Source organism: Fundulus heteroclitus, chromosome 16, assembly GCF_011125445.2.
Source record: "Fundulus heteroclitus isolate FHET01 chromosome 16, MU-UCD_Fhet_4.1, whole genome shotgun sequence".
Classification (NCBI taxonomy): Eukaryota; Metazoa; Chordata; class Actinopteri; order Cyprinodontiformes; family Fundulidae; genus Fundulus; species Fundulus heteroclitus.
Window position 1 is genome coordinate 11,068,008 of NC_046376.1, and position 23,181 is coordinate 11,091,188.

General features: G+C 41.2%; 2 protein-coding genes across 3 annotated transcripts; both read right to left on the reverse strand.

Annotated features, from left to right (window-relative positions):
- Positions 1–577: 577 nt before the first annotated feature.
- Positions 578–7,276, reverse strand: cdk21 (cyclin-dependent kinase 21). Of its 2 annotated transcripts, none has more exons than XM_021309736.2 (8): positions 7,161–7,276; positions 6,640–6,904; positions 2,893–3,025; positions 2,644–2,811; positions 2,375–2,484; positions 2,189–2,239; positions 1,890–2,022; positions 578–1,518 (listed from the first exon to the last, which is right to left on the reverse strand). In XM_021309736.2, exons 2-8 carry the CDS (start codon positions 6,867–6,869, stop codon positions 1,441–1,443), a joined length of 903 nt encoding a protein of 300 aa, XP_021165411.2. In that variant the 5' UTR covers positions 6,870–6,904; positions 7,161–7,276; the 3' UTR covers positions 578–1,440. The 2 variants fall into 2 exon arrangements, with proteins under 2 accessions (XP_021165411.2, XP_021165412.2); XM_021309737.2 differs by having other exon boundaries at positions 6,640–6,899; positions 7,161–7,261.
- Positions 7,277–11,054: 3,778 nt separating this feature from the next.
- On the reverse strand, positions 11,055–20,233 carry retsat (retinol saturase (all-trans-retinol 13,14-reductase)). The gene is made up of 11 exons (XM_012851020.3): positions 20,040–20,233; positions 19,187–19,369; positions 18,835–19,076; positions 17,789–17,990; positions 16,475–16,672; positions 16,286–16,405; positions 16,062–16,200; positions 14,251–14,360; positions 13,994–14,163; positions 12,173–12,332; positions 11,055–12,079 (listed from the first exon to the last, which is right to left on the reverse strand). Exons 1-11 carry the CDS (start codon positions 20,197–20,199, stop codon positions 11,931–11,933), a joined length of 1,833 nt encoding a protein of 610 aa, XP_012706474.2. The 5' UTR covers positions 20,200–20,233; the 3' UTR covers positions 11,055–11,930.
- Between the last annotated feature and the right edge of the window lie 2,948 nt (positions 20,234–23,181).

Here is a 23,181-nt window from a genome sequence, read left to right on the forward strand (position 1 = left end):
CTAGTTTTCTTTTAGGCCCCACTTGTCCACTTTTCTCATGTCGTTAAACACATACTTCACAACATGCTACCATAATCCGTTTACATTGTTATACAGATCCTTTAAAATATATAAAACTGGTGTTCAACTCTGTAAAAAATTATCATAATAAAGTTAACTATCTCATTATTTTTTCCTGACATACTCCCCCCAGATTGCTGGTCAGGCTGGATTTTTGGTCACTCTTTTACAGTTTATACCTAAATAGGTTAAGGACAAAATTTTATGAAGTTCACGTAAAGCAAAAAGTTGCAAAAAAAAAAAAAAACGAAACAAAAAAACATAAATTGGGATTTGCTTGGAACTACTTCATAGAAAAAAGCAGAGTAAACAAATACAAAAAAAATAATAGTAACTTCAAAGAAATGTAAGAGTTCATTAAATGTTGACTTTAAATGCAAATTAGTTACATTTAAAGCGACAATTAAAGAACAAATACAGTTAATTTGAAAAACTTTTTTTCCAATATTCCTATATCTACTTGTTTTCCAAAGCTTTATTCACCAAATGTATTATTTTTTTTATTGTAGTCTTTTATTCTTTCCCGTTTCTTGAAATGAGTAAACATGCATTTATAATTTGTCTAGATTTTCTAGAGAAGCGGTGAATGTGGACAGAAACATGAGGTTGAGGCAAAACTGGAATCAATTCACTCGTTCTCCAATAGCACCCTCTTCTTCCTTCAAGTGAAATTACATCTAATTAAAAACAAGTATAACTCATTGTGATGCTTTTAAAAGAACAGACAGAATAGAACCCTTATTAATAGAAATGTTTCATGAATGAACATAACTCAGAAAGAGGAAAAAAAAATACTTTGCACAAAATGTCAAAACAAAAAGTAAAAACAGGTGCATCCATTACACCATTCAAGTCTTCTCAATAACAAGTGCAACAGAAATCTCCAGGAAACAGAAACTCGTCAACTTAAAAGGTGACCATTATGTTCCTTAGCAGCATAAAACCAAAAAAACTCCAAATGTCCAACAGTGAAACTTAACACAGAAGCTGTACATTTAGTGAGAACACGGCACAACCTGACTGAAAAACCTGCCGTTCCTTCTGATACATGAACTTCTAAAAGGGTTTTATATATGCTTATATAAAGAGTTTGAGAAAAGTATCACACATAGAGCTTACTTTCCTGAAGCTTTTGAATCAGAAGTTCCACAATCTGTGAATCAAGCTGGCTTGCTGGAAAGGTTCAGGCAGCTCCTCGCCTCCGACCCGAGCACAGTTTCTGACGACGCTGCCGATTTTTGGTTTTAAAAGCTTTAACGCTCGTGGTGGCCGGGGCGAAGGTGCCAGTGGGTTTCGCGGGCACATCGCGGGTCTCTCCGTTAGATGTTCCTGATCGTAGAATCACAGCAGCTTCGGCTCCTTATCCTGCTGGAGGAGTCTTCAGGGCTTCACAAAAAAAGGATGAGTCAGGGCCTCGGCGGCGGAGATGCGACGGCTCGGGCTGAATATCAAACAGCGCTGCAGGCGGGAAGATTTCACACCACGTTAAAACGCTGCAGGTGAAATGCTGAACAAAGCCGCTGATCAGATGTTCCGCTTTGGTCATAGGCTGATCTCCATTAATAAGTGAAATAACATTATCTCCTTGAGCTGAAATTATTATTATTCACCTGAGTGGTCAGTGGTATTTTAGTTGTAATGGATTAATGTCATCTAATTGCCTCTGTTAAGCCTTTCAGAACAGAGGCGTAACTTATTCTCCATATAATTTAAAGAAAAAATTTGTAAATAGCCGCTGCTGCTCTCCCTTTGAGCAATCTGTACGTTGGTTAGTGTGACCGGAATAAAGAACAGAGTCAAACAGGGAAATGTAACGTAGGTGGGCTTACAGAGAGCAGGTCGTTCTCATCTTGGTCCAGGTTGGGCAGCAGCCTGGTGCAGGAAACCCTCGGCCCCAGGCGGTCGGAGTACAAGATCGGGGTTTCTCGAGGCCAGTCCTCCTCATCGGGCAGCCCGATCACCCTGCCAAACAGGAACTCAGTAAATAGAGGCAGGTTGTGTTTAAGTGATCCTCACTAAAAGTAATGAAAATAGAAGTTTACCAATCAGCCTTATGATTTATTAGGAGCGACTTGCTAATTCTTTGGACAAGGTGGAGCCATAGCCCCTGACAGCCTTTCATACTCACTCAAAGATCTTTTGCAGCTGCTGCATTTCTGTGTAGCCTTTAAACAACGGCCTGTAGAACACAAGAGCAGGGCTGCAGATAACTGTGCTTACTCTGCGATTGTGAAACGTTACGGCCCTAGATTTAAAAGGAAACTCCAGAGTTAGATATTTGTGTTTCTCTTTCTTTCTTTTTTTTTCTCCTCACCTCAAGAGAAAAAGCTCAGCAAAGATGCAGCCAGCGCTCCACATGTCCACTGAGGACATGTAAACAGTGTTCAGCAGCACCTCTGGAGCTCGGTACCACAAGGTCACGACCTAAAAGCAGCAGTGGGAAAGGAGTTGGAGACAGAAATATATTCAAACGGGGGTGGGGGAGAAGAAAAAAAAAAAAAGAAAATTTTACACCTCAGGCTGAAAAACACTGTTTTTTTGGTGCAAAATATCAGTAAAATGTCTGACTTGTGTAACATTTACACAGGGCGTAAGAGCGATATTAAAGGTGACAATCCGTGCCAGTCCAAAGTCTGCAATCTTGATCTCTCCGCGGTTGCTGACCAGGATGTTCTCCGGCTTTAGGTCCCGATGCAGGATGAGGTTTGTGTGCAAGAAGTCCAGTCCTCGCAGCAGCTGCTGCATCGTATCCTGGGACCAACGTGGCACAGATCATCAAATCCGACCCAAGAGCTGCAGCGATCCAGGTGAAATATACTCAGGTGTTCTCACCTTTATCAAGTCCCGGCCCAGACCACTCGAAGGAGCCTTGGACAGGAGAGTGGACAGGTCCTGGTCGATGTATTCCAGCACCAGAGTGAGGTCCAGGGTCGACCCCACATATACAGCAGATGCATCTAAGAGCCTGAAGAACATACAAGTTTGACTGGAGACGTTCTAGATAGGGATGCACGATATAGCAGCATTAACATCGGCCAATGCTCGTCATTTTTTAACCCATCGGTATCGGTCTGATAGGTAAAATTGGTTATTACATAACAGTAATATTAATATTGGCCCAAATTTTCATATCGGTGCATCCTTAGTTTTAAACGTTAGAAACAATGAAAAATGTGAAACTACAAACCTAGACTTGAAATTAAATCCGAGAGTCTGGGAATCAGGTTTGCAAAAAGATCACCTACAATATACTCAAGCACAGAGATAAAATCATAATCTTGATTAATCAGAGAATATCTATGTGCCACACATCACAAATGTAGCCTGAGAAAAAAAAAGTCTCTCAAATTTTATTTTATTTTACTTCATCAAAATACAACTAGGGATTCAAGATGGCTGAAACCGCTGCTTGTTTCTGAGCAACTGCTGAATGCTCTGAGGAATTTAACATGTTTGACAAAAGCTGTCAAATAAAAAGAAGATTAACCGTGTTTTGATGCAGCACACACATTAAAACTTTTACTGTTATTTGCATTATTAGGTTTGATAAACAATGCATAAACCTACGGAATAGTAAGTAAAAGTGTATTTCTTAGCACCTTTCACAGACACTGACATCACAAAGTGCTTCACAGGAGCCAAAACAATCTAAAAACATAAAACTTGCTTAAGCAAATGCCTGTCTTAACATGTCTTTACGTGTTTCTTAGAAGAGACTGTGGATTCTGTGCAGTGAAGAGACAGCGGGAGAGTGTTCCAAAATCTCAGAGTAACTACCTGAAAAGCACGATCGCCGCAATTTTTAAAACGGGGGTCCGTTCTTCGTACGTCGCTAACTCAGTTAGCAGGATTTCATTGTTGACAATTTGGCATGATCTTGGATCGTTTGGTTCTTCGAAAGACATCCTGCACTTGTTGTCATAGCAACATGTGCGCCAGTTTAAACCTGCTCCAGAGCAGGCTTATTTCATGTAAACAAGATTAGATCACGGCTGTATAAGCGGAGGAGATGGGAAGTCTGCCGTAGCCATGTCCATTTTTACGACTGCAACCTGTTGCGGAAGGTGCAAGAATAACTTGCAGAGTTTTTTGAATTAATCGCGTGTTGCGCAATAGACAGGTTGCGCAGCGCGACAGTGTAATTGTAGAGAGATTTTTCTTGGTGGCTGTTATAAACAGACAAACACATCATTTAACAGTGGCTTTTAAAGAGGAAAAAGTGGTGTTAGCGCCATAAATAGAAAATATTTAAGTGATTTGTATGATGGTTTGCTTTTTATTTTTATTATTTTCAATAGGAAGATTTGTTCGGGCCATTTTATTGTGAAGTTTAGTTTACTTTGAAAGGCTTGCTTCCTGTCGACCCGTATATTGTATTAGAAAAAACTATGGATGGATTATCTAGACACGGAGCAATACAGTTTTACCGTGTAAACTGTGGATGACTTGGAAAAGGAAGATTTTCATTTTTTATGGATAAAGATTTTTTTTTTTGTTAAAATTCCCAGTTTGCATGCGTCCTTTACTTCCCGTGTCTAAGGACTGACACCGATATTTGGATCTCTTGACATAACAAGTGCCTTTTTAAAATAAAGTATAATAAAGTAGCTCACCCGCTACTACCATCTAATGTAGAACAGATTACTAGATCAATGTGTGCTTCTGTGCTTTTTTGTCTCTCTTGTTGTGTCTCTGTTCTGTCTTCTGTAACCCCAGTCGGTCGAGGCAGATGACCGTTCATACTGAGCCCGGTTCTGCCGGAGGTTTTTCCTTCCCGCTAATGGGTGGTTTTTCTTCCCACTGTCGCTTCATGCTTGCTCAGTATGAGGGATTGCAGCAAAGCCATGTGCAATGCAGATGACTCTTCCTGTGGCTCTACGGTTCCCCAGGAGTGAATGCTGCTTGTCGGGACTTTGATGCAATCAACTGGTTTCCTTATATAGGACATTTTTGACCAATCTGTATAATCTGACCCAATCTGTATAATATGATTGAACTTGACTTTGTAAAGTGCCTTGAGATGACATGTTTCATGATTTGGCGCTATATAAATAAAATTGAATTGAATTGAATAATTAAAGGCAACCATTTTGTAGAATATTCTTGTATTTCACTTTTACTTGTTCCCATGTTCTAGTGGGTCCCGTGGAGGCTCTGACAAAAAGAACAAAGTAAATATGAGATTATTAAAATGCAAAAATTCATACAGTAGAAAGTGATAGAAACATCTACCATGGACAGTATTTACACATTAATTTGTCTGCTGCTTTTTGCCAGCCCTCTCTCCTGGCTTTAACAGATTTTTAGGTGTTTTAATTAATGACTCAAAATCGGCATAACCTTCCATTAAAAGCTCTTGTTCTGCTTGGGAGAAAAACTGTGGGCGTTCTTTGTCCATGCTGAACAGCCAATAGCAGCGTTGCTGATCATTGATTCTACTATCGATACATTTCCCCTTTTAAACAAACGCATGAACGCGCAGTTGTCTCAGATAACTCAATCCAGCCATACTAATCGTAAACAACAGGTGTGTTGGAAGAACCCAGTTAGCCGGATCAGGATTAGCCGGATGAAATCATCTTGGATGTCTCATTTGATCTTGGATGTTTTAAGCAACGTACGAAGAACGGACCCCGGGTCTTAGGCATCACCAACAACAATGGAGTCAATTACTTTAAAGTCCTAGGCAAATAGACAAAGAGGCAGAATGTATTTAAGAATCGAGAATATTTTATTTGTGGTGGTTGTTTGTAGGCTCAGCAAATACTATCTGGACAAACGCTTGGAGTATGTAGCCTTATTTTATTATCTGTGAGTAAGAACAGTATTATCCATGGTGTCAAACGCTGATGTTAAGTCCAATAAAATCAGCACAGAGTGGTGTCCAGAGTCTGCTGCCAGCAAAATGTCACTGGTCATTTTTAATAATGCCAACTCTGTAGATTTAAATTTTCTATAGGCTAAGGAAATCAAATATTTGGTAGGTGCAAGGTGCATCTATTGTTTTTGTTATTTGTGATTGAAAAAACAACAAATAAAACCACAATCTATCATTTGAAACTACTATGCCAATAAATCCAATACCTATGTTAATGTCTGCAAACATAAACCTATTTTAATGCTTTAATTCCTTACAGGGTAACTTGAGAAGTAAAGCACTAATAATTCAGACTTAGTAAATATTTCTTTACAAATGGAAATGCCAATTTATAAACTGCTGAAGCCACAAATGGACTCTGTACCACATTCGTATATTACACGGTTTTAATAATACTCACCTGTACACTGTGAATCGCACACTGTCTATTTCCCCTGCATTGTTTACATTGTTTACATTTCAATTGTTTACATAAAATAACCGCTGCACCTTATCCTGTAATTTACTGTGATTTTTTTCAAGCTGTATGCAAACAAAATTTTGTTCTGTACGCACTCTGTGCATACAAAATGACAAATAAAGTCTAAAGCGCTACAAAAAACACAGTAACGTCTTACGGTGAACCATAAAAGGTGACAACGATATTAGTTTACCTGCATCAGGTGGATGCATACTTATAAGTATGCGTAAATCATACTTACTTGACTATGTTTGGATGGTTGAAGTAGCCCACCTTGCGCAGCAGCGCCACCTCTCGGATCATGGGGGGAGGGATTCCGGCCTCTTCCGAACCGCAGCTGAAGTGGAACTTCTTCACCGCCAGGAGGCGCTGTTTCCCCCCAACCTCTCTGGCTTTGTACACTCTCCCGAAGGAGCCTTCGCCCACCTCCGTTAACAGCTCGTAACGCAACGATTCGGGGCACACGTCCATTTCTGACTCTAACTCGTGCGACAGTTCCCTCTAAACTACAGAGAAACAACATTAAATTAGGGGGAAATATTAATTCTATGAATAAGTGGCGTTTTCTCGCTTTAGCTGCACTCGGGATAAGCTAGCGAGTGTGGCTCTCCAAATAAACTCTTTTGCAAGGAAACGCGACGGGATTGAATTGTCTGCAAGAAAAAAGCAACAAAACAACATCTCATAAAAACAAGTGTGCGTCGAAGCGGCACAAAAATATTGAATCTTCTATTATTTGCACACATTATTATCCGACCTTACCTCGCCTGCGCGCAGCTAAAGCCACCATCGCCCGCCAGTGGTGGAAACATGTATTTGCATAATTCTGGCCAACATGGAAAGATTATGAGGAAAAGAATAAACCACACCCCTTTGAATCGCCAGCTAATCAGAAAGCTTAAAGTCTCCACTTTTTTTTAACGTGTCCAGTGGTTGCACGCGTTGCTGCAGCAAATCCTGCATGCTGCGTTCAGGTGCAGCCGAGGAGTTAAAAGTGCCGTCTACTGTTTGTGTAAAAACCTAAAACCCTAATATAAATATAAAAGAAAGGGGGGGGGGCGTGTTTTTGCAGAAAGGGCAACACAAAAAAAACACTTGTTTGGTTTAATGTTATGACGTATTTATTCTTCGCTACATTTTAAACCAAACAAACACAGTTCTCAAGAAACGTACAGACTTTACACACATTTGTGACTAAAACCTTTTGCTGTGAAATTCTGAGAGCTCAAAACTCATCAGGTTTGTGGCACATGACTTACTATTAAGGCATGAATCATGAATGAATGCATGCTAAGTAAATTATTTGTTAACATGTAAGGGTTTATTTATAAAGGATTTGGCCTTGCAGCTATCAGTGTGCCGTTAGTCTGCGACATCTTGCCAAGCAAATTCCAGAACAGATGAGAACTGTTGACACGTATCTGACTGGAATGGATTGAAAAGCAATTTCCAAGGCTTTGGGACTCCAGTGAACCACAGCGAGAGCCCCAAAGAAAACACGGGACAATGGAAAACCTCCATAAGCGTGGCTGACCTACCAAAATTACTCCAAGAAGGCACCGCAGCTCATCCAGGAGGCGACGGAACAATCATGAACATAAGGCACTGCAAGCCCCATTTAACTCAGTTTAAAGTCACGTTTTCCTGTTGTTCATCATGATTCAATAATTTAAAAAAGAGAAACTTAACATAAATGACATCAGTGGGAAAAAGTAAATGCAAAAAGGAATAAAAAAAATAAAAAGACCTGAAAAAAACAATTTGACGATTCTCACCAAACATCACAGACCAACACTTCCGAGCTTCATTCTGGTCGATGTAAGATCCCGACCTTCGCCAAAAAACTTGACGAGATCCAGTTAAGAATCACGTAAGACGGACAGCTGTGTAGCGATTTTTACACAATCGTGGTTAGATGGCGACATCCGCGACAAGTTGCTACAGCTTCAGCGCACGATGTTCAGGGCAGACCGCATGGCCGCCGCGGAGAAAAGCAGAGGAGGAGGTCTGGTGATTTATATTCACGACACCTGGTGCACAACGGCAAAGAACGTCTGAACCTTCTGCTCAACATTTAAACTGGCTAGAGAGCTCAGCTCTGTGCTAATCATTGCAGCATACATCCAGCCAAAAGCTAATGCTAAGCTAGCTGTGGAGCAGCTCTACAGCTTTGTTACCGGCCAAATTAACAACAACCCAGAGGCCGCTGTGATCGTTGCCGGGGACTTTAACCAGGTCAATTTAAAGTCTGTGCTCCCCAAGTTCCATAAATTCATTAAGTTCCCGACCAGAGACAAGTTTACTGTAACATCCCAGGAGCAGACAAAGCCGCAGCAGATCCTCGCTGCGGTTAATCAGATCAAATGTCTGTGGAGCTGGTTCCGGCCTACAAGCCACTGATGTGCAGAACCAGAACGGTGATAAAAAAAAAAAAACCCGTCCAGGTTTGGACAGAGGACGCCTCCTCAGCTCTGTTTGGAAACAATGACTGGGATGTATATAAAGAGGGCGCTGACTTAAAAAGCTACACATCATCTGTACTGTCTATATCTACTTCTGTTCTGATGCTGTCGTACCCACAAAGACAATCAGAGTGTTTCCTGACCAGAATCCATGGGTGGACAGCTCGGTGCGGTCCCTGCTGAAGGCCCAGGATGCAGCGTTCAGATCTGGAGACAGACTAGCCTACAGCAGGGCTAGAAATGAACTTAAAAAAGGCATCCAGAAGGAAAAGCACAGATTCAAGCAGGCATCAAGGACCACTTCAGCAGCAACAACCCACGTGAAATGTGGAGAGGCATCAGAACCATCACGGACTACAAGCGCGGCGACCAGCAGCTGAGCAATGACTCTACCTGACACCTTAAGCAGCTTCTTTGCACGCATCGACTCTCCAAGCAGAAGGAAGCCTGAACATCTTCCTCAGCCAGAGGAGCACCTTCAGCCTCTCGTCCTGCAGCTCCACCAAGTGACCTCTTCCCTGAAAAAGGTCAACACCAGTAAGGCTGCCTAGATGCTTAAACTGTGTGCAGACCAGCTAGCAGGGGTGTTTCTGGACATCTTCAACCTCTCCCTGCAGCTCTCCATGGTTCCTGCCTGTCTAAAACATCCATTATCGTGCCTGTCCCCAAGTATATGAATCATCACCTGCCTCAATGATTATCGTCCCATCGCTCTGACCCCAGTCATCATGAAGTGCTTCAAGAGGATCCTCCTAAAGTACACCATCCCTGCTGGCCTGGACAGTCTGCAGTTTGCCTACAGGGAGAATCGCTCCACAGAGGACGCTGTCTCGTTAGCGCTGCACTCAGCTCTGACTCATCTGCAGCAGCCTAACTCCTTTGTTAGGATGCTCTTCAGCTCAGCATTCAACACCATGCTCCCAGACATGCCAGTGCTCTGAAGCTCCACAACCTTGGATTTTCCATTCCTCTCTGCTCCTGGATCAGTGATTTCCTCACCAACAGACTCCAGGTGGTGAGGATAGGGAACATTTGCTCCGCTGATCTTCAACACAGGAAGGCCATTCACATCTCCTCCAACCTCTCATAGACTGTTAACACCTACCACCTGGTGAAGAAGGCCCAACAACGGCTCTTCTTCCTCAGGAAACTGAAAACGTCTGGACTTCCCACTAAACTGCTAAAGAACTTCTATAGCGCTACCATTGAGAGCGTTTTATGTCTCAGCATAACTGTATGGTATGGAAGCTGGACAGTCCAGGAGAGGACGGACTTAGCAGGGGTGGTGAGAACAGCACAGGGGATTGTGGGATGCTGTCTGCAGGATCTGGACTCAATTTATGCAGAACGAGTCCAAAGAAGGACCAGACGCATTTCCATTGATGCCACCAGCCCAGGCAATGCGCTGTTTGCCCCCCTCCCATCAGATAAACGCTTCAGAAGCCTAAAGACAAAACAGATAAACTTAGAAACAGCTTCTTCCCAAGAGCTGTGAGGGAAATCGCCCCCTGATGGGAGACCGCTGTCCAACGCTTTAGAATCACCCCACAGTTATTAACCCGTTATACATTACAATCACTATAATGTTACAACCTACATGCACACTATCACCTCTGAATGTCATTATTTGTTATCTGTGACTCATGGACTAGTTCATACAAAACTTTTGTACTTTCATCTTCATTTTTTTTTAATTTTCTGAACGCTATAATGAGGGGAGAAAAAAACACTAAGTCTTGTTTGTTTGTCTTTTTTATGTGTACTCTTAGCATGAGTGGCCAAAAAGAAATTCCACCACAGTAACAATAAAGAATCTTTGAATCTCAATCGGCTTTCTAACAGAAAATCCTGTAGCAGAATGTCAGACCATCCAGTTTTTATTTTAAGGCCAAAGCATGTGGTTCATAATGCAGCACGATGATCTGAGGCACACCGGCAACTCTGAATGAATTTAGAAAAAAGTAGGTTTTGTTGTGGTCTAGTCAAAGTCTAGTTCGGAATCGCTCAAATGAGGCTAAACTAAAATAATTCTGGCAAGAACGTCTTGCCAGCATTTCTCTACTATTATATAAAAGACTCCTTACCAGTTGGCGGTGGCAATAACCTATCAGATTTAAGAATTACGTTTTTTGTTGGAGACAGACTGGTTGGCATAACTTCTTTCCATTAATCAACAAAGTAAACATGCTTAAACTGCAATTATTTGTATTTATTCGGGTTATCCTTTTTCTAATATTTACAATTATTTGATGAGCTGAAACATGTAAGTTTGTCAGTGGTAAAGTAACTTTTTCCCCCAGCAGTGCATGTCCTGTCGGGCCTGGGATCTCCTGGAAAGAGTTTGGTGAATATTACTGGGGAGACGAGTATCTGGGTGTCCCTCCTGAAGCTGTTCCCGCTGCGACATGATCTTAGATAATGGAAGAGAACGCATGCATGGAAAACAAACTCCTGCATCTTCTGCACTACAACAATCACAGACACGCCCGATTTTAGGAAGTCCTCCCCCCGTCACCATCCATCTGAGAAACGAAAACACAATGGCACAAAGACAGAGGTGGAAAAATACAAAGCAATGCAAATTAAAATTTACACCAATGTGGAAGTCCTTAGAGCCGTTTTTATTAGCGGTATTAAATCAGTTTTCATTATTGTCTGGTTAAAAGATGTTACAATTAGCCCTCCACTGACAGTGGTCATTAAAATACTTGACTTCCCAGAAAGGAAAAAACATCATGGGAAACCAGAACCAGTTTCCACACAAGGATTTTCTACATGAGTGAGGAGTAGTAGGACCCTAATCTACTTTCTTCTCCAAGCAATAGCTTTTTTTTTTTAGAAATGGATACACGGGATTGTATATTAGTGCTTTTATTTTTTTTGCTGCTTCTTCCTCAGGACCTTCGAAATTTATTCACAAACACCAAATTCTGGGCATTTCCCCCAGTCATCATGATCCAACCTGTCCCAGACTGTAGATTCCTTTCCCCACTACTATACCCCATCAGACCAAAAAACAGCTGCGCGGTCAAACTGAACAAAGGTGTTGAAATACAGTCAACAAGAGCGGCTACTCCTCTTTCAGCTTTTTGTCCATGTATTTTGTTCTCTTAGCCAAGGCGATGGCGTCCAGGTGGAGGTTGCGGCTGAGAATGGCCGAGCCACAAGTGAGAGCTCCGGCGAGGGCGCCAGCGAAGCCGCACAGAAACACGTCCTGGCCTGTAAACAGCACAGGTAAAAGCCAGCAGGTGTGACTAATGCAGGAGAGCAGTTAGTTTTCTGGACGGTGCAGCGAGGCGCGGCGGGACACACCTGTCAGGTAGAGGTTCTTCAGTGGAGTCTGAGGTCTTATCACGGCGTTGAGTTCGGGGCTGAACCGGGCGATGCCGTGGTCCACGCCGTAGATCTCGCCTTCGGGGGCGCCGATGTAGTGCGTGTTGGTGATGGGGGTCCCAGCGTCGACGTACTCAATCTGCACCAAAACAACAGACCAATGAGTGCCGAAGACAGCTAACCTATACACCATCACTCTCTGGCATACTACTAGTATAAGAGTTTACATTATTTCCCCAACAGTAACAATATTATACATAGAAATATCTTAAAAATAAACAAAGGTACCGTATTTTTCGGACCATAAGACGCAACAGATTACAAGTAATGGCCTGTAAACAGCACAGGTGCCATTTTTTGGCCCCGATACCGATACCCGATACCTGGCTGTGCAGTATTGGCCGATACCGATACCACCTGTTTGAAATTGATGTGTGTGTATATATGAAGAACTGCATACTACTTAGGGTGGTAGAACTTTTTATTGCCTACCTGGAATGGGTGACAATAGCTGAATAAACTTTTGGCTCTCAAAGGCCAAAACAGTGCAACATTCATGAAATTATAACATGTATAATAGTAGTGCAACAGTAAGACAGTAAAATTACATTAATAATTGAGTAATCTCTTTTAAACCCTGAGTTTTGGCTCTCAAATGCCAAAATAGTGCAACTTTCATGAACTTTATATAAAATGTATAATACTAGTCGGGAGAGAAAAGGCTGCGTTCAAGTGACATACAAACATCAAAATGGTGCTCTCTCTATAAGGTGCCCTATTTGTTGGTACTCGCCGATACCGATACCACCATTTTAGTGCTGGATCGGGGCCCCGTCCGATACTGGTATAGGTGCAACACTAATTATAAGGCGTACCAAATATTCTGTAATATACTCCGTCCCTTCACGTCCACAGCTCTGTATCCGTCTGTGTCGGGAGGACAGAGTAGTTGGACTACACTGCCCTGGTTTTAACATAAGGCCAAAATAAACAAAACTTTTATATTGAATTAACTTACTAGGTTTATTGTTGGTAGCGCGTAATCCGGGCACGGGCTGCCTAAAGGCTCCTACATACTCAGGCGTACTGTACGCATACAGTGAGCTTGGCGGACTCCATGTTGACTCTACGCGGACGTTTTACCCTTCATAGTCGAGCGTGCTAATATATATATATATATATATTTATTATTATTTTTTTTTTTTTTTTTTTTCACACTGTTTCCTCTTCACTATGCTATTCCTGAATTCAGAAATATTCTGGCAGCCGGATGTGGCCCGTGGACCGCCAGTTGAAGACCTTACTAAAAGCTGCAATACAATCACAAGTTATGGCTATTTGTAATTTTCCGACTCAAACTGTCTTCTTTTCCACTTCTGCTAAAAAAAAAATGGTTGTGCCTTTCTGTGAACTGTGGAGCGAATTCATGTCAGTTGCTTAAAAAACGTTATTATCTTCATGACAAGTTGAACTTCATGAAAACTTCACAACACTCCTACAGTAGGGGGAGTTACCTGCTTAGGCAGCGTTAATATGGAAACAAACTTTTTAGGGCTTTTTGGTCAAAACACACCTGAAATCTGTAACGGAAATGTAAATAAATACAAATAACAGTAGACTAATGAATGGACAGATGCCAGGCTAACAGGCTGTAGTAAAGAAAGAATGATACAATTTTTAACCACTGATTTAAAGCTACGTTTTGCAGCCGTAAAAATATAATGCAGGAAAATCACAAGTTTGAAAACACCTATCAGATAGGGGGAGAAAAGACGGCAAAAAGACCCTGAAGCCTTTTACCTTGTCTCTGGTGATCTTAGGAAAAACGTCCATCACCACTTCCAGGGCGGTGTCAATGAACGCTTGCTTCAGCTCTTTGTAGTCGGCTCCTCTGTTCGTCACCTTGTCGTCCTTCCAATCCTCAAACCACGAGTATTTGGCAAAACTGACCAGGCTCAAAGTAGACTTTCCTAGAGGAGGAAAAAAAAAGAAGACCCTCTGATCAAGAAAGCATTCCAGATGAAAGGATATCGTCACCGACCGATCTCCAACAGTACCTGGTGATCTCGCCTCCCATGATGGATCTTTGGCTGACGGCGAGGCAACGAACAGCAGAGGTATTTTTTTGGAAGCCTCCTCTCTCTCTTGGTTCATATATTTCTCCACCCTTAAATGAACGGAGACAAAGCTAGTGTAATTCCACCAAAAAGCCTTTGCATTAAGAAAAAACGCATCGGCAGGTCATGTGGTAGCAAAGAAAATACGCTTTCTGCCATTGACAGTGGAACAACCAAGAAGTTAATTAGTTAATTAATTTTGGACTGGAGAGAATGACTTTATTTTGCAAGGAATAATCAAAAGCAAACAAGCTCAATCCTAAATATCATTAATCTCATTAAATGTTTTCATTAATATAACCCTTTTCAACAGCCAACCTGATAGCCAAATGGCTTTACAATAAAATCACTCAAAAACTCTATAAAAACAGGACCAAAAACAACCTTTAAAGGCATACTATGCAACATTTTTCAGTTAATTAATGTGTTCCATACCGTTTTGGATGATTAAATGAGTCATTTCAGGTCGAACAAAGGTTTTCTCGGCCGCCCTGGTGGTCTGTGGGGGAAATATCGTACTTGCAATTGCAGGAGCCCTCGGCCCGCACCCACAGGCTCAGAAGTCTGGTGCAAGACTGCGAGAGTCGGTCTTGCTTTACGGCGAGAACTCCATGTGTTTTTGCCCTGCCATTCACTATATGCACGCGCGAAAGCAACAACAAAGAACCGCGTGTTAACGTCAAATAAACATGCAAGCATATCGAGTTTTATTATTATTATTTTTTTTTTTTTTTTATGTTGGTGAGACGCTACCGCGGCGGCCACGGCGATAGATAGCGCTGCGGGAAACCCTGATGTTCATACCTTCACTGTGTTAGTCATTGTTTGTACTGCCGTTTTTTCCACTTTTCGTTGCGTTCGCCTGTCTGCTAAGCTCAAAACAACCACGCCTGGCTTGACGGAGAAACCAGAACAGCTGAGCATCTTTATGACAGTGCACTTTTACTTTCGTCCTCTGGGGGGAGCCTCGCTGGAAAATCAACCCCGGTTGCATAGTATACCTTTAAAATATGATGAAAAGATTTGACACCAGGACAAAAACGAGAACGGGTCTGTTTGCTGGAATCAGAACTAGATATTACAGCAAACCCAATGGTCCTCTACTGCAACACAATACATTACTTGCATGAGCTCTTCAGATAACCTCAGACTGAGGAGGACTCACCATGAAACATGAGAGACTTACTAAAGCAACAAGCAAATAAACAATTAAAGACTTTGGAGTAAAATGGCAGGTGAATAAGGCATAAACCTGCATTACATACGTAGCTGTGCGCTCGATTTAAATCTCTCTTGGACACCAGTAGTTAGGTACTGAACAATTTGTGGAAGCATGCATTTGCATTTGTAATGTTGCAAATATAAAACTGCCAAAAAGTCAGTTTGTCAGTTTTATGTGCTTATTATTTATATATATTTTTTTTATCTCACCAGGCGTGTAATCATTAAGTTTTACTGTACTTCAAGTGGTGTAATAAATATAAAAATTATTATTTCTGCAAACAGCTACAATCAGAATCATCAAGCCAAAATACTTATTAGTTACCTCTTGGATTTTTTGCATCATTTTAATTTCAATGTATAAATCTGTTGATAATTAGGAAAAATTTGCCATTTAAATGTCATTCTCTGTAGCTTCATCTGGTGGCGGCAGCGGATATTGGAATCTTGGCTGTTCTGGTATCAAACAAAAAGCAAAGAGATGCTAAATTCAAGCGTAAGTCTTGTGAGAATTAATAGAGAAAACATACAGCTCGTCAAAATTGTTCTCAGCGAAGATCCAGTAGTTGTTTGCCCTCAGGCCCAGCTCCTCCTTGGTTCCGTTTAAACCCACAAAGATGCTCAAGCCTCCTTCACCGTGCTTCACCATACCGATGTGCCTCTGGATCTCTGCAAGACAGGAGAATCATAGGAAAAAAATGCCTGCAAGTGGAAGGTCGGAGAAGAATTCAGGGCTGTGTAAACGCTGTCTGACCTGGCATGGCCTGGAGCTCCTTGGGCAGAAGCTTCTCGTAGGTGTTGAAGATACCAGCATCAGAAATGACCATGGGGGCACGGACGTGCACCTCCTCCTGACCTTTCAACACGCTCACCCCTGAGAACAGAAGATGTGGCTTCATCTCACCTACGAATCAACCTGAGGAGCTCGTGAAGTCAAACTCACCGCAAGCTTCCTTTGCCTCGTTGAACAAGATACGGTTGACTGGGGCTCGAACCAGAACAGCGCCCCCGGCCTTCTCGATGATGGGGATCATGTGGTAAGCAATCTCGCTGCTGCCCCCTTTAGGGTACCAGGCGCCGCTCAGGTAGTGAGTGACCAGCAAACTGTGCATGGCGAAGCTGGCGTCTTTTGGCATGTTGCCTGCAGGTCAACACGGAAAACCCAAAACACTGAGCAGCCTGCTGTCAACTAAACTGGATCCCTTAAGTAGCACAGAGCAGCAATTTTAAACCTTATTGGAGGTGAAGAGCAACATTAAAAATAACTCAAATAACAGATTTTACGGGTTTCAGAGTTTTACTTGTAGGGGGAAAAAAATATGAAAAGCATTTATCATTTTCCAGCCACGACACAATTATGCACAGATTAGCGAGCGTTGCTCTATCACATGCAATCCCAATAAATTACTAGGGCTGGGTATCATCTAGGATGAGCCGATTTGATACGATTCTCGATACATAGCTCACGATACAATACGGTTCTCGATAAAGCTCAGCTTGATTTAATTTGACGCCAATATTGATAATTAATGCTCAAAGTTATTAAATCAACAAAACCAGCCAAATAGATTTGTTAAATTTATTGAACACTGATATACTAACAGGAAAATAAAGTGCATTTGGTTCAATGCATTTAACGTATCACAGAAACCAAAAATGTGCCCAAATGTTTGATTTTAGGGACGGAGGCGCTTCTATAATCCTGTCGCCCGTTCTGCAAATTCGTCTCACTTGCTCTTCCTCGCTGTGAACAGTAATGGCGCGCTCTAATAACGCCCCCTGGGGGTTGGGAGGCATATATCGAATATGAGAGTCAGAATATCGATATTAACCCGTTTTTAAAAACATGGATGTTAATCTTTGTATCGATTTTTATGCACAGCCCTATAAATTACGTTGCAGTTTGTGGTTGAAATGGGCCATAATTAAGAAAGTTAAAGGGGTATGCTTACATTTGTCAGGTACAATAAAAAAAAGTCTCTGAATGATAATGTGTACATTTGGAGATGAATATTAGCAGAGGAAGGATGAATATTTAGCTAAGTTTTAACTAGTAGAACCAGGCAAATCCACCAACTGAGGATTGGTGGATTATACCCCAAAGATATGAAATGGGAGAAGAGGACAAAGTAGAGAAAGAAGGAAAGTGACATTAAGGACGAAAAGAAATTGCACCGTACAGGGACATTTAGGTAACGGCATCGCCGCGATGTTCATTGATTGACCAACACAGAAAACCAACCATCACCAGGCGTACCGTAGGTGCCAAAGATGTAGGTAAAGACAGCTCTGAGGTCCTTGTTCTCCGTCAGCTCGTTGACTACGTCGGTCAGGCTGCGTGGCGCCATTTTAAAGAAGAAGGACAGATGTTTGACAAGACCGGTGTGGATCAGGAGCTTAGCCAAGGGTAAGGGGCAGAGCTTCAGCAGAGCCAGGAACCAGGCGCTTCGTCCGGTTTTCTGCAGACAAAGCACAGCGCACACAGATGGTAACAGTGGACTAGCAAGGAGACTTAAAGGTAAATTGGATGATCTTCGTTTGGGTTCGAGTACCGGGGGGATCATCTTATCAATTGGTTGTCCCACATTGTGACGTGCTCACCTAAAGCCAATGTGCATAGAGAGACTTGAAGACTGTGATTGTGGTAAAAGGTGGTTTTCCAAAGTATTGACTTAGGGGTGCTGAATGCAAACAGATAACACACTTTTCTAATTTTTATTCATAAAATTGGAAAACGACGCATCTTTCCAGTTCCCAGAGGTGCCAACTTCCAGTCCTTTGGGGCTCTTAGATGTGTCCCTGGTATAAAGCACCTGAACCAAATGGCTGAATTGGCAAAGTCCTTCCCGTGACCTAATTTTTGGATTCAGGTGTGTTGAAGCAGCAACAGATCAAGAAGTTGCAGGATACCAGCCTTAGAGGACTGGAGTTTAACACCCAGAAAATCCCCTTCCAATTATCTTTTGTAGATTTACTGTCACATGAAAAAATTAGTGGAAAAAAAGGGTATGATATTTGATATTTGCAGAACGGCAGCTGCAGCAGGACACATTTGCAGGTGTAAACAGAGAAGAGACACAGGATGGTCCTATACTGTGCATCTAATCTGAGAAACAAAAAGCTCATTCAAATCTGATGGAGATAGCTTTTTGAGGATCACGCACAAACACTGCTTTTATTTTTTAGCATTGAGCACATTGAGCTTTATGTTTGGAAAGAAAAAGTATTTGCATGTAAGGCTAAAGACTGGATCTTAAGTACAACTCTTCTGAAAATGTTTAGTGGTTTGTCACAGGAACCCACCTTGGCCAGCCTCAAGTACTCATCGATGGCCTTCTCCTCTCCAGGGAAGCGCTTCTTCAGCTCCTCAGAGAAGCGAGTGCTGCCGCTGTAGATGGGGTAGGAGCGGCGGTTTTCAGGAGGTCCCAGCACAACGTGGTCAAATGGGTTCTCCAGCTTCTCCCACTGCAGTTGTCCATTGGTCATCTGGTCCAGCATACAGCGAAAAGGCTTGTGCTCCAACAGGTCGCCAATGTAGTGGATACCTGCAATATGAAATGTTATTATTAGAGAAATTGCTTTAACAGAGAAAACAACAAGAAATCTTTTTGTTTAATTTCTTGCATATTTGAGGGACATGCATCAATCATCTCACCAACATCAAACTCAAAGCCCTTCTCTGTGAACGTGTGGCAGCACCCCCCAGCCCGATCATGCTGCTCCAGAACCAGAACCCTCTTTCCAACTTTAGCTAGCAGCACTGCCAGCCCGAGTCCACCGACACCACTGCCGATAACAACTGCATCGAGATTGTCTGGCACTCTGTTGGCCAGGAAACCTATTGGAGTGGAAGAAAAAGTAAGATTAAGAAACAAAGCTGTGGTTAAAAAAAAGGAACATGAACTATTTTATTCCTAGAGCAAATGGACACATTTAGTGCATGTTCATTGGTGGCTTTAAGTTAAAACTGTATAATTTTGAATGTTAAATGCCATTTTGACAAGGGTTAAAAAAAAATAAAAATAAAAATTATATATATATATATATATATATATATATATATATAGCATAATCTGCAACACAGATTGCTCAGCTTTTATGTAGTAAAGTCCTTAGAAATAGAAATGGAATTGGTCCAAATGAGAACGGGTAGCTATTTATTCCCATCTCGCAACTTTGACGTTTTTTTCTAAAAATGCATGTATTTAAATGAGTCCAAGAAATGGCATCCATTGTTGTTTACATTACCTGGAAGTCAGAATAACATTACACGTTCTTAATAGTGAGCTTAGATTTGAAAATGTTATCTGACGCAGATCTGCACATATCCTGCCTTGCAACCATTACATCAATTGCCTAAACTAAGTTTTGGGTTTTTCACAATTTTGACGGAACAAACCAAACTATACTCGCGATTTTAAAACTTGCAAACGTTTCTACTCGTTTTTTTTTTTTTTTTTTTTTTTTTTTTTTTTGCTGCATAAGTAGTTTTCATACCATAAACTCACCCTGCTTTAGGACTTTATTTTTCTCTTTCTTGTCGTAAACCTTCTCTCTCAGCGGCTCACGACAGTCCTTCGCGAACGGGTTCGGACCTGAGCTGCCGAAGACATATTTAAGTAGAAATATGACTAAAACTATGCAAGCGATGCATAAAATCGTCCACATCGCGTCAAACTTTATTTGCAAGGTCCTGCCAACTAGTTCAACTACTCTGAGTTCACTTCCTTGTTAGTTGCGATAAGACCGCCCACATTACTGACTGGAGATGACAGTAGCCAATCAGAGAGTTGGATGTCATACGTACTATCCAATAAGCGACGGGCATGGAATGGGAGTAGTGTTCGCGTTGCACTGCATGTCTGAAGCTAGAATTGACCTTTATAACAGTAGAAACGCGATACAGATTATACATTTAAAACCAATTATTTAGTTCTGTGCTACTTTTTTAAGTGTTTTAATTTACTTTTACCATGTAAAATGCATGTCAGTTTGGTTAAATCTACATAATGTTTAACGTTTGTGGTTATGATTTTTTTTAAGATAACAATCAGAACCAAGATGGTCGGGAGGAACAAAAGGAAAAATATATGGACAAAAATCCTTTCTGTAACAATGAAAAAAACATTAAACCCTCATACAAGTTTTGCATACAAAGTCACTCAGCACCTGGCAAGTATAAAGATCTGGCCTTTCACTATAAAAGCTCTTTCCATTGCTAGTCAACATCCTAGTCACCACTTGGTTGTCATTTGGTGCCCTTTGTTCCGGTGTCTGGACGGAACAAAGGGCTGGACGTTATAGAAAAAAGCACATTGATCGATATTTTTAGATACAGATACACACAAACACTGAATCCAAACTAAACCTTCTATTAAACCAACTTTTTACCCAAACTGCACGTTTTGAAAAACGAAAAAAAGTGCGTGCCCTCTGAAACCGTCAAAGTGGGTTGAGCTTGGTTCCTGTGTCTGCGTTGTGATTGGTTGGGAGGATGTGATGACTGTAACATTAATCTACATGTCTAGAATGCAAACGGAAGGAAAACTGTTATTCTATTGAACTTTTTATTGACCCTTTTTTCCATCATTGATGTACATCTATAGACTGATATATATCGTTATTGAATTATCGTCCAGCCTTATGTCCAATTATTTCACTTTAGTCTAATCTGTACAAAGAACAAAACTTAACCCTGCCTGAGACTCACCAGCTGTTACATCTTCTTTCTTTGGACAGCTCTTTTAAGCTTAGCATGGTTTTTACTCTCACCTAAACAGTCAGAAGCACGCTGGCAAACTAGATGTCTGATATTATAAACAGGGCAAACCTCTATTAACAGTAACGATGCTCTCACCATATGCACCTAGTGAGGTGTCTGTGAAGTGATAGTGGCCTTTTTATTAAAAGGGACAGTTTTTCAATTAGACTTATTGTTAGAAAACACACAGGCTTTTTCTTAAGATGGCCCAATTGTTTTACGTGACTGTATGAATGCAGTTTTAGTTTTCTTTCATGTCAACCGGTGGGTTGCCAGTTCCATTCCCTGCTCTGACTGTCTCAGTTATTGTCCACGGGCAAGACACTTCACTCGTATTGCCTGTCCACCACAAGCAGGAAAGTTTAAATGATCTGCCAGTGGAATAAGATTACACTTAAAATAGGAACAACTCACCTCCATCAACTTATTTCAAGTGCAGTATATCTAATTATCTTATTTTAGGGGTCAAAATGCTCATTCCATTGGCAGATAATCTTATTTATCTGCTCAAATCAAGGACAAATACACTAATTTCAAGAAATTTTTACTTACTTTTTGTTCCCTTTTTGCAGTGTTTACATACTTTGATGGGATGTTGCTTGTGACTGATGTATCTGAGAAAAATGAGTCGTCAGCCCAGATATTTTCATTGTTTGGACTGACCGCTTGTGTCTGAATGTTTGTATTGTACAGCATATAACCTAAATAAGGGGTTCCCAAACTTCTCAGCCCGCGACCCCCAAAATAACAGTGGCAGAGACTGGTGACACCTTTTTCGCAGGGTTGGGGGTGTGGGGTGTTTTCTTTCTTTCTGGAAATTATGACTAAAGTCATGAATGAATAAAGTAATTTTATGAGAACTCTGAATGAAAAATATCGCTGTCTTCCTCCTGTGTCAAAATGGGGAAAGTTGAGCACCTTATAAAGTTATACTTTAGTATCACTTTCACAAATAAGGAAAAACAAGATCTTTTTAGCAAATCAGTGTCAAATTATCATTAGTGCCAGGACTTTGAAACGATTGTGCAAGGAAGTGTTTGACTAAATAATCGTAATATTACGACTTTATCCACAAAATGTTCTTTATTCTCGCACACCTAATATGGCTTTATTCTTGTGATTTAAAAAAAGGGAGAATTCGTATTATGGCCATTTTAAGGTTCAGGAAAATAATAATTTTTTTTGTCACGGAGGATTAAATTTCAACAAAAAACTCAAATCTTGAGAAGAATTTCACATATGTGCGAGAAAAAATGTGGATGTTTTCTGATGTTGAAAAGTTACTTTAGTTACCATTACTAAAGGCATAACTTTGCTATATTAAAACAAGTATATCTCTGTAAAGCCAGAGATTTTTTTATCATCTTGTGACCCAATGACCCCCACTTTGGGAACCCCTGCACTAAATAACTGGTTGTGCCTCTTTTTGCATGGATAACTGTGCATCAATGCAGCATGGCAGGAAGATCAGCCTGTGGTTCTGCTGAGCTCTTAAGGAGCCTCGGGCTGTTTAAATAGTAGCCTTAAACTCATCTGCCTTTTGATAATAATCCAGTTTCTCTGTAGGAGTTATGCCAGGGTAGTTTGCTGGCCAATCAAGCAAAGTGATATGGCCACTAAAGCACATATTTAAAAAAATTTTGGCAACAGGAGAAAATTCCTGCTGGGAAATGAAATCAGCATCTTTATTAAGCTTTTCAGCAGACAGCATCAGGTAGTCTAAAACTATCTGGTTAGACAGATTTGCTGATTTTGGACTTAAAACGCAGCGGACCAACACCATCAGATGACAAAGCTCCCAAAATCATAACAGTAGACTTTTTCCTTCCAGAAAACTTCAACAGAAACAGCTTAAATAAATCACCCAGTGTGTTGTGAATTTAAATAAT

Excerpts from the sequence above, each read along its gene's own strand:
- retsat (XM_012851020.3), bottom strand. The coding sequence starts at position 20,199 with ATGTGGACGATTTTATGCATCGCTTGCATAGTTTTAGTCATATTTCTA. Across the intron at positions 19,370-20,039 it reads AAATAAAGTCCTAAAGCAGG|GTTTCCTGGCCAACAGAGTG; the intron begins GTGAGTTTATGG and ends CCACTCCAATAG. Across the intron at positions 14,361-16,061 it reads GAGAACAATTTTGACGAGCT|GGTGGAGAAATATATGAACC; the intron begins GTATGTTTTCTC and ends CGTTCATTTAAG.
- cdk21 (XM_021309736.2), bottom strand. The coding sequence starts at position 6,869 with ATGGACGTGTGCCCCGAATCGTTGCGTTACGAGCTGTTAACGGAGGTG. Across the intron at positions 2,485-2,643 it reads ATATCGCTCTTACGCCCTGT|GTCGTGACCTTGTGGTACCG; the intron begins GTAAATGTTACA and ends TGCTGCTTTTAG. Across the intron at positions 2,023-2,188 it reads CAGCTGCAAAAGATCTTTGA|GGTGATCGGGCTGCCCGATG; the intron begins GTGAGTATGAAA and ends CCTGTTTGGCAG.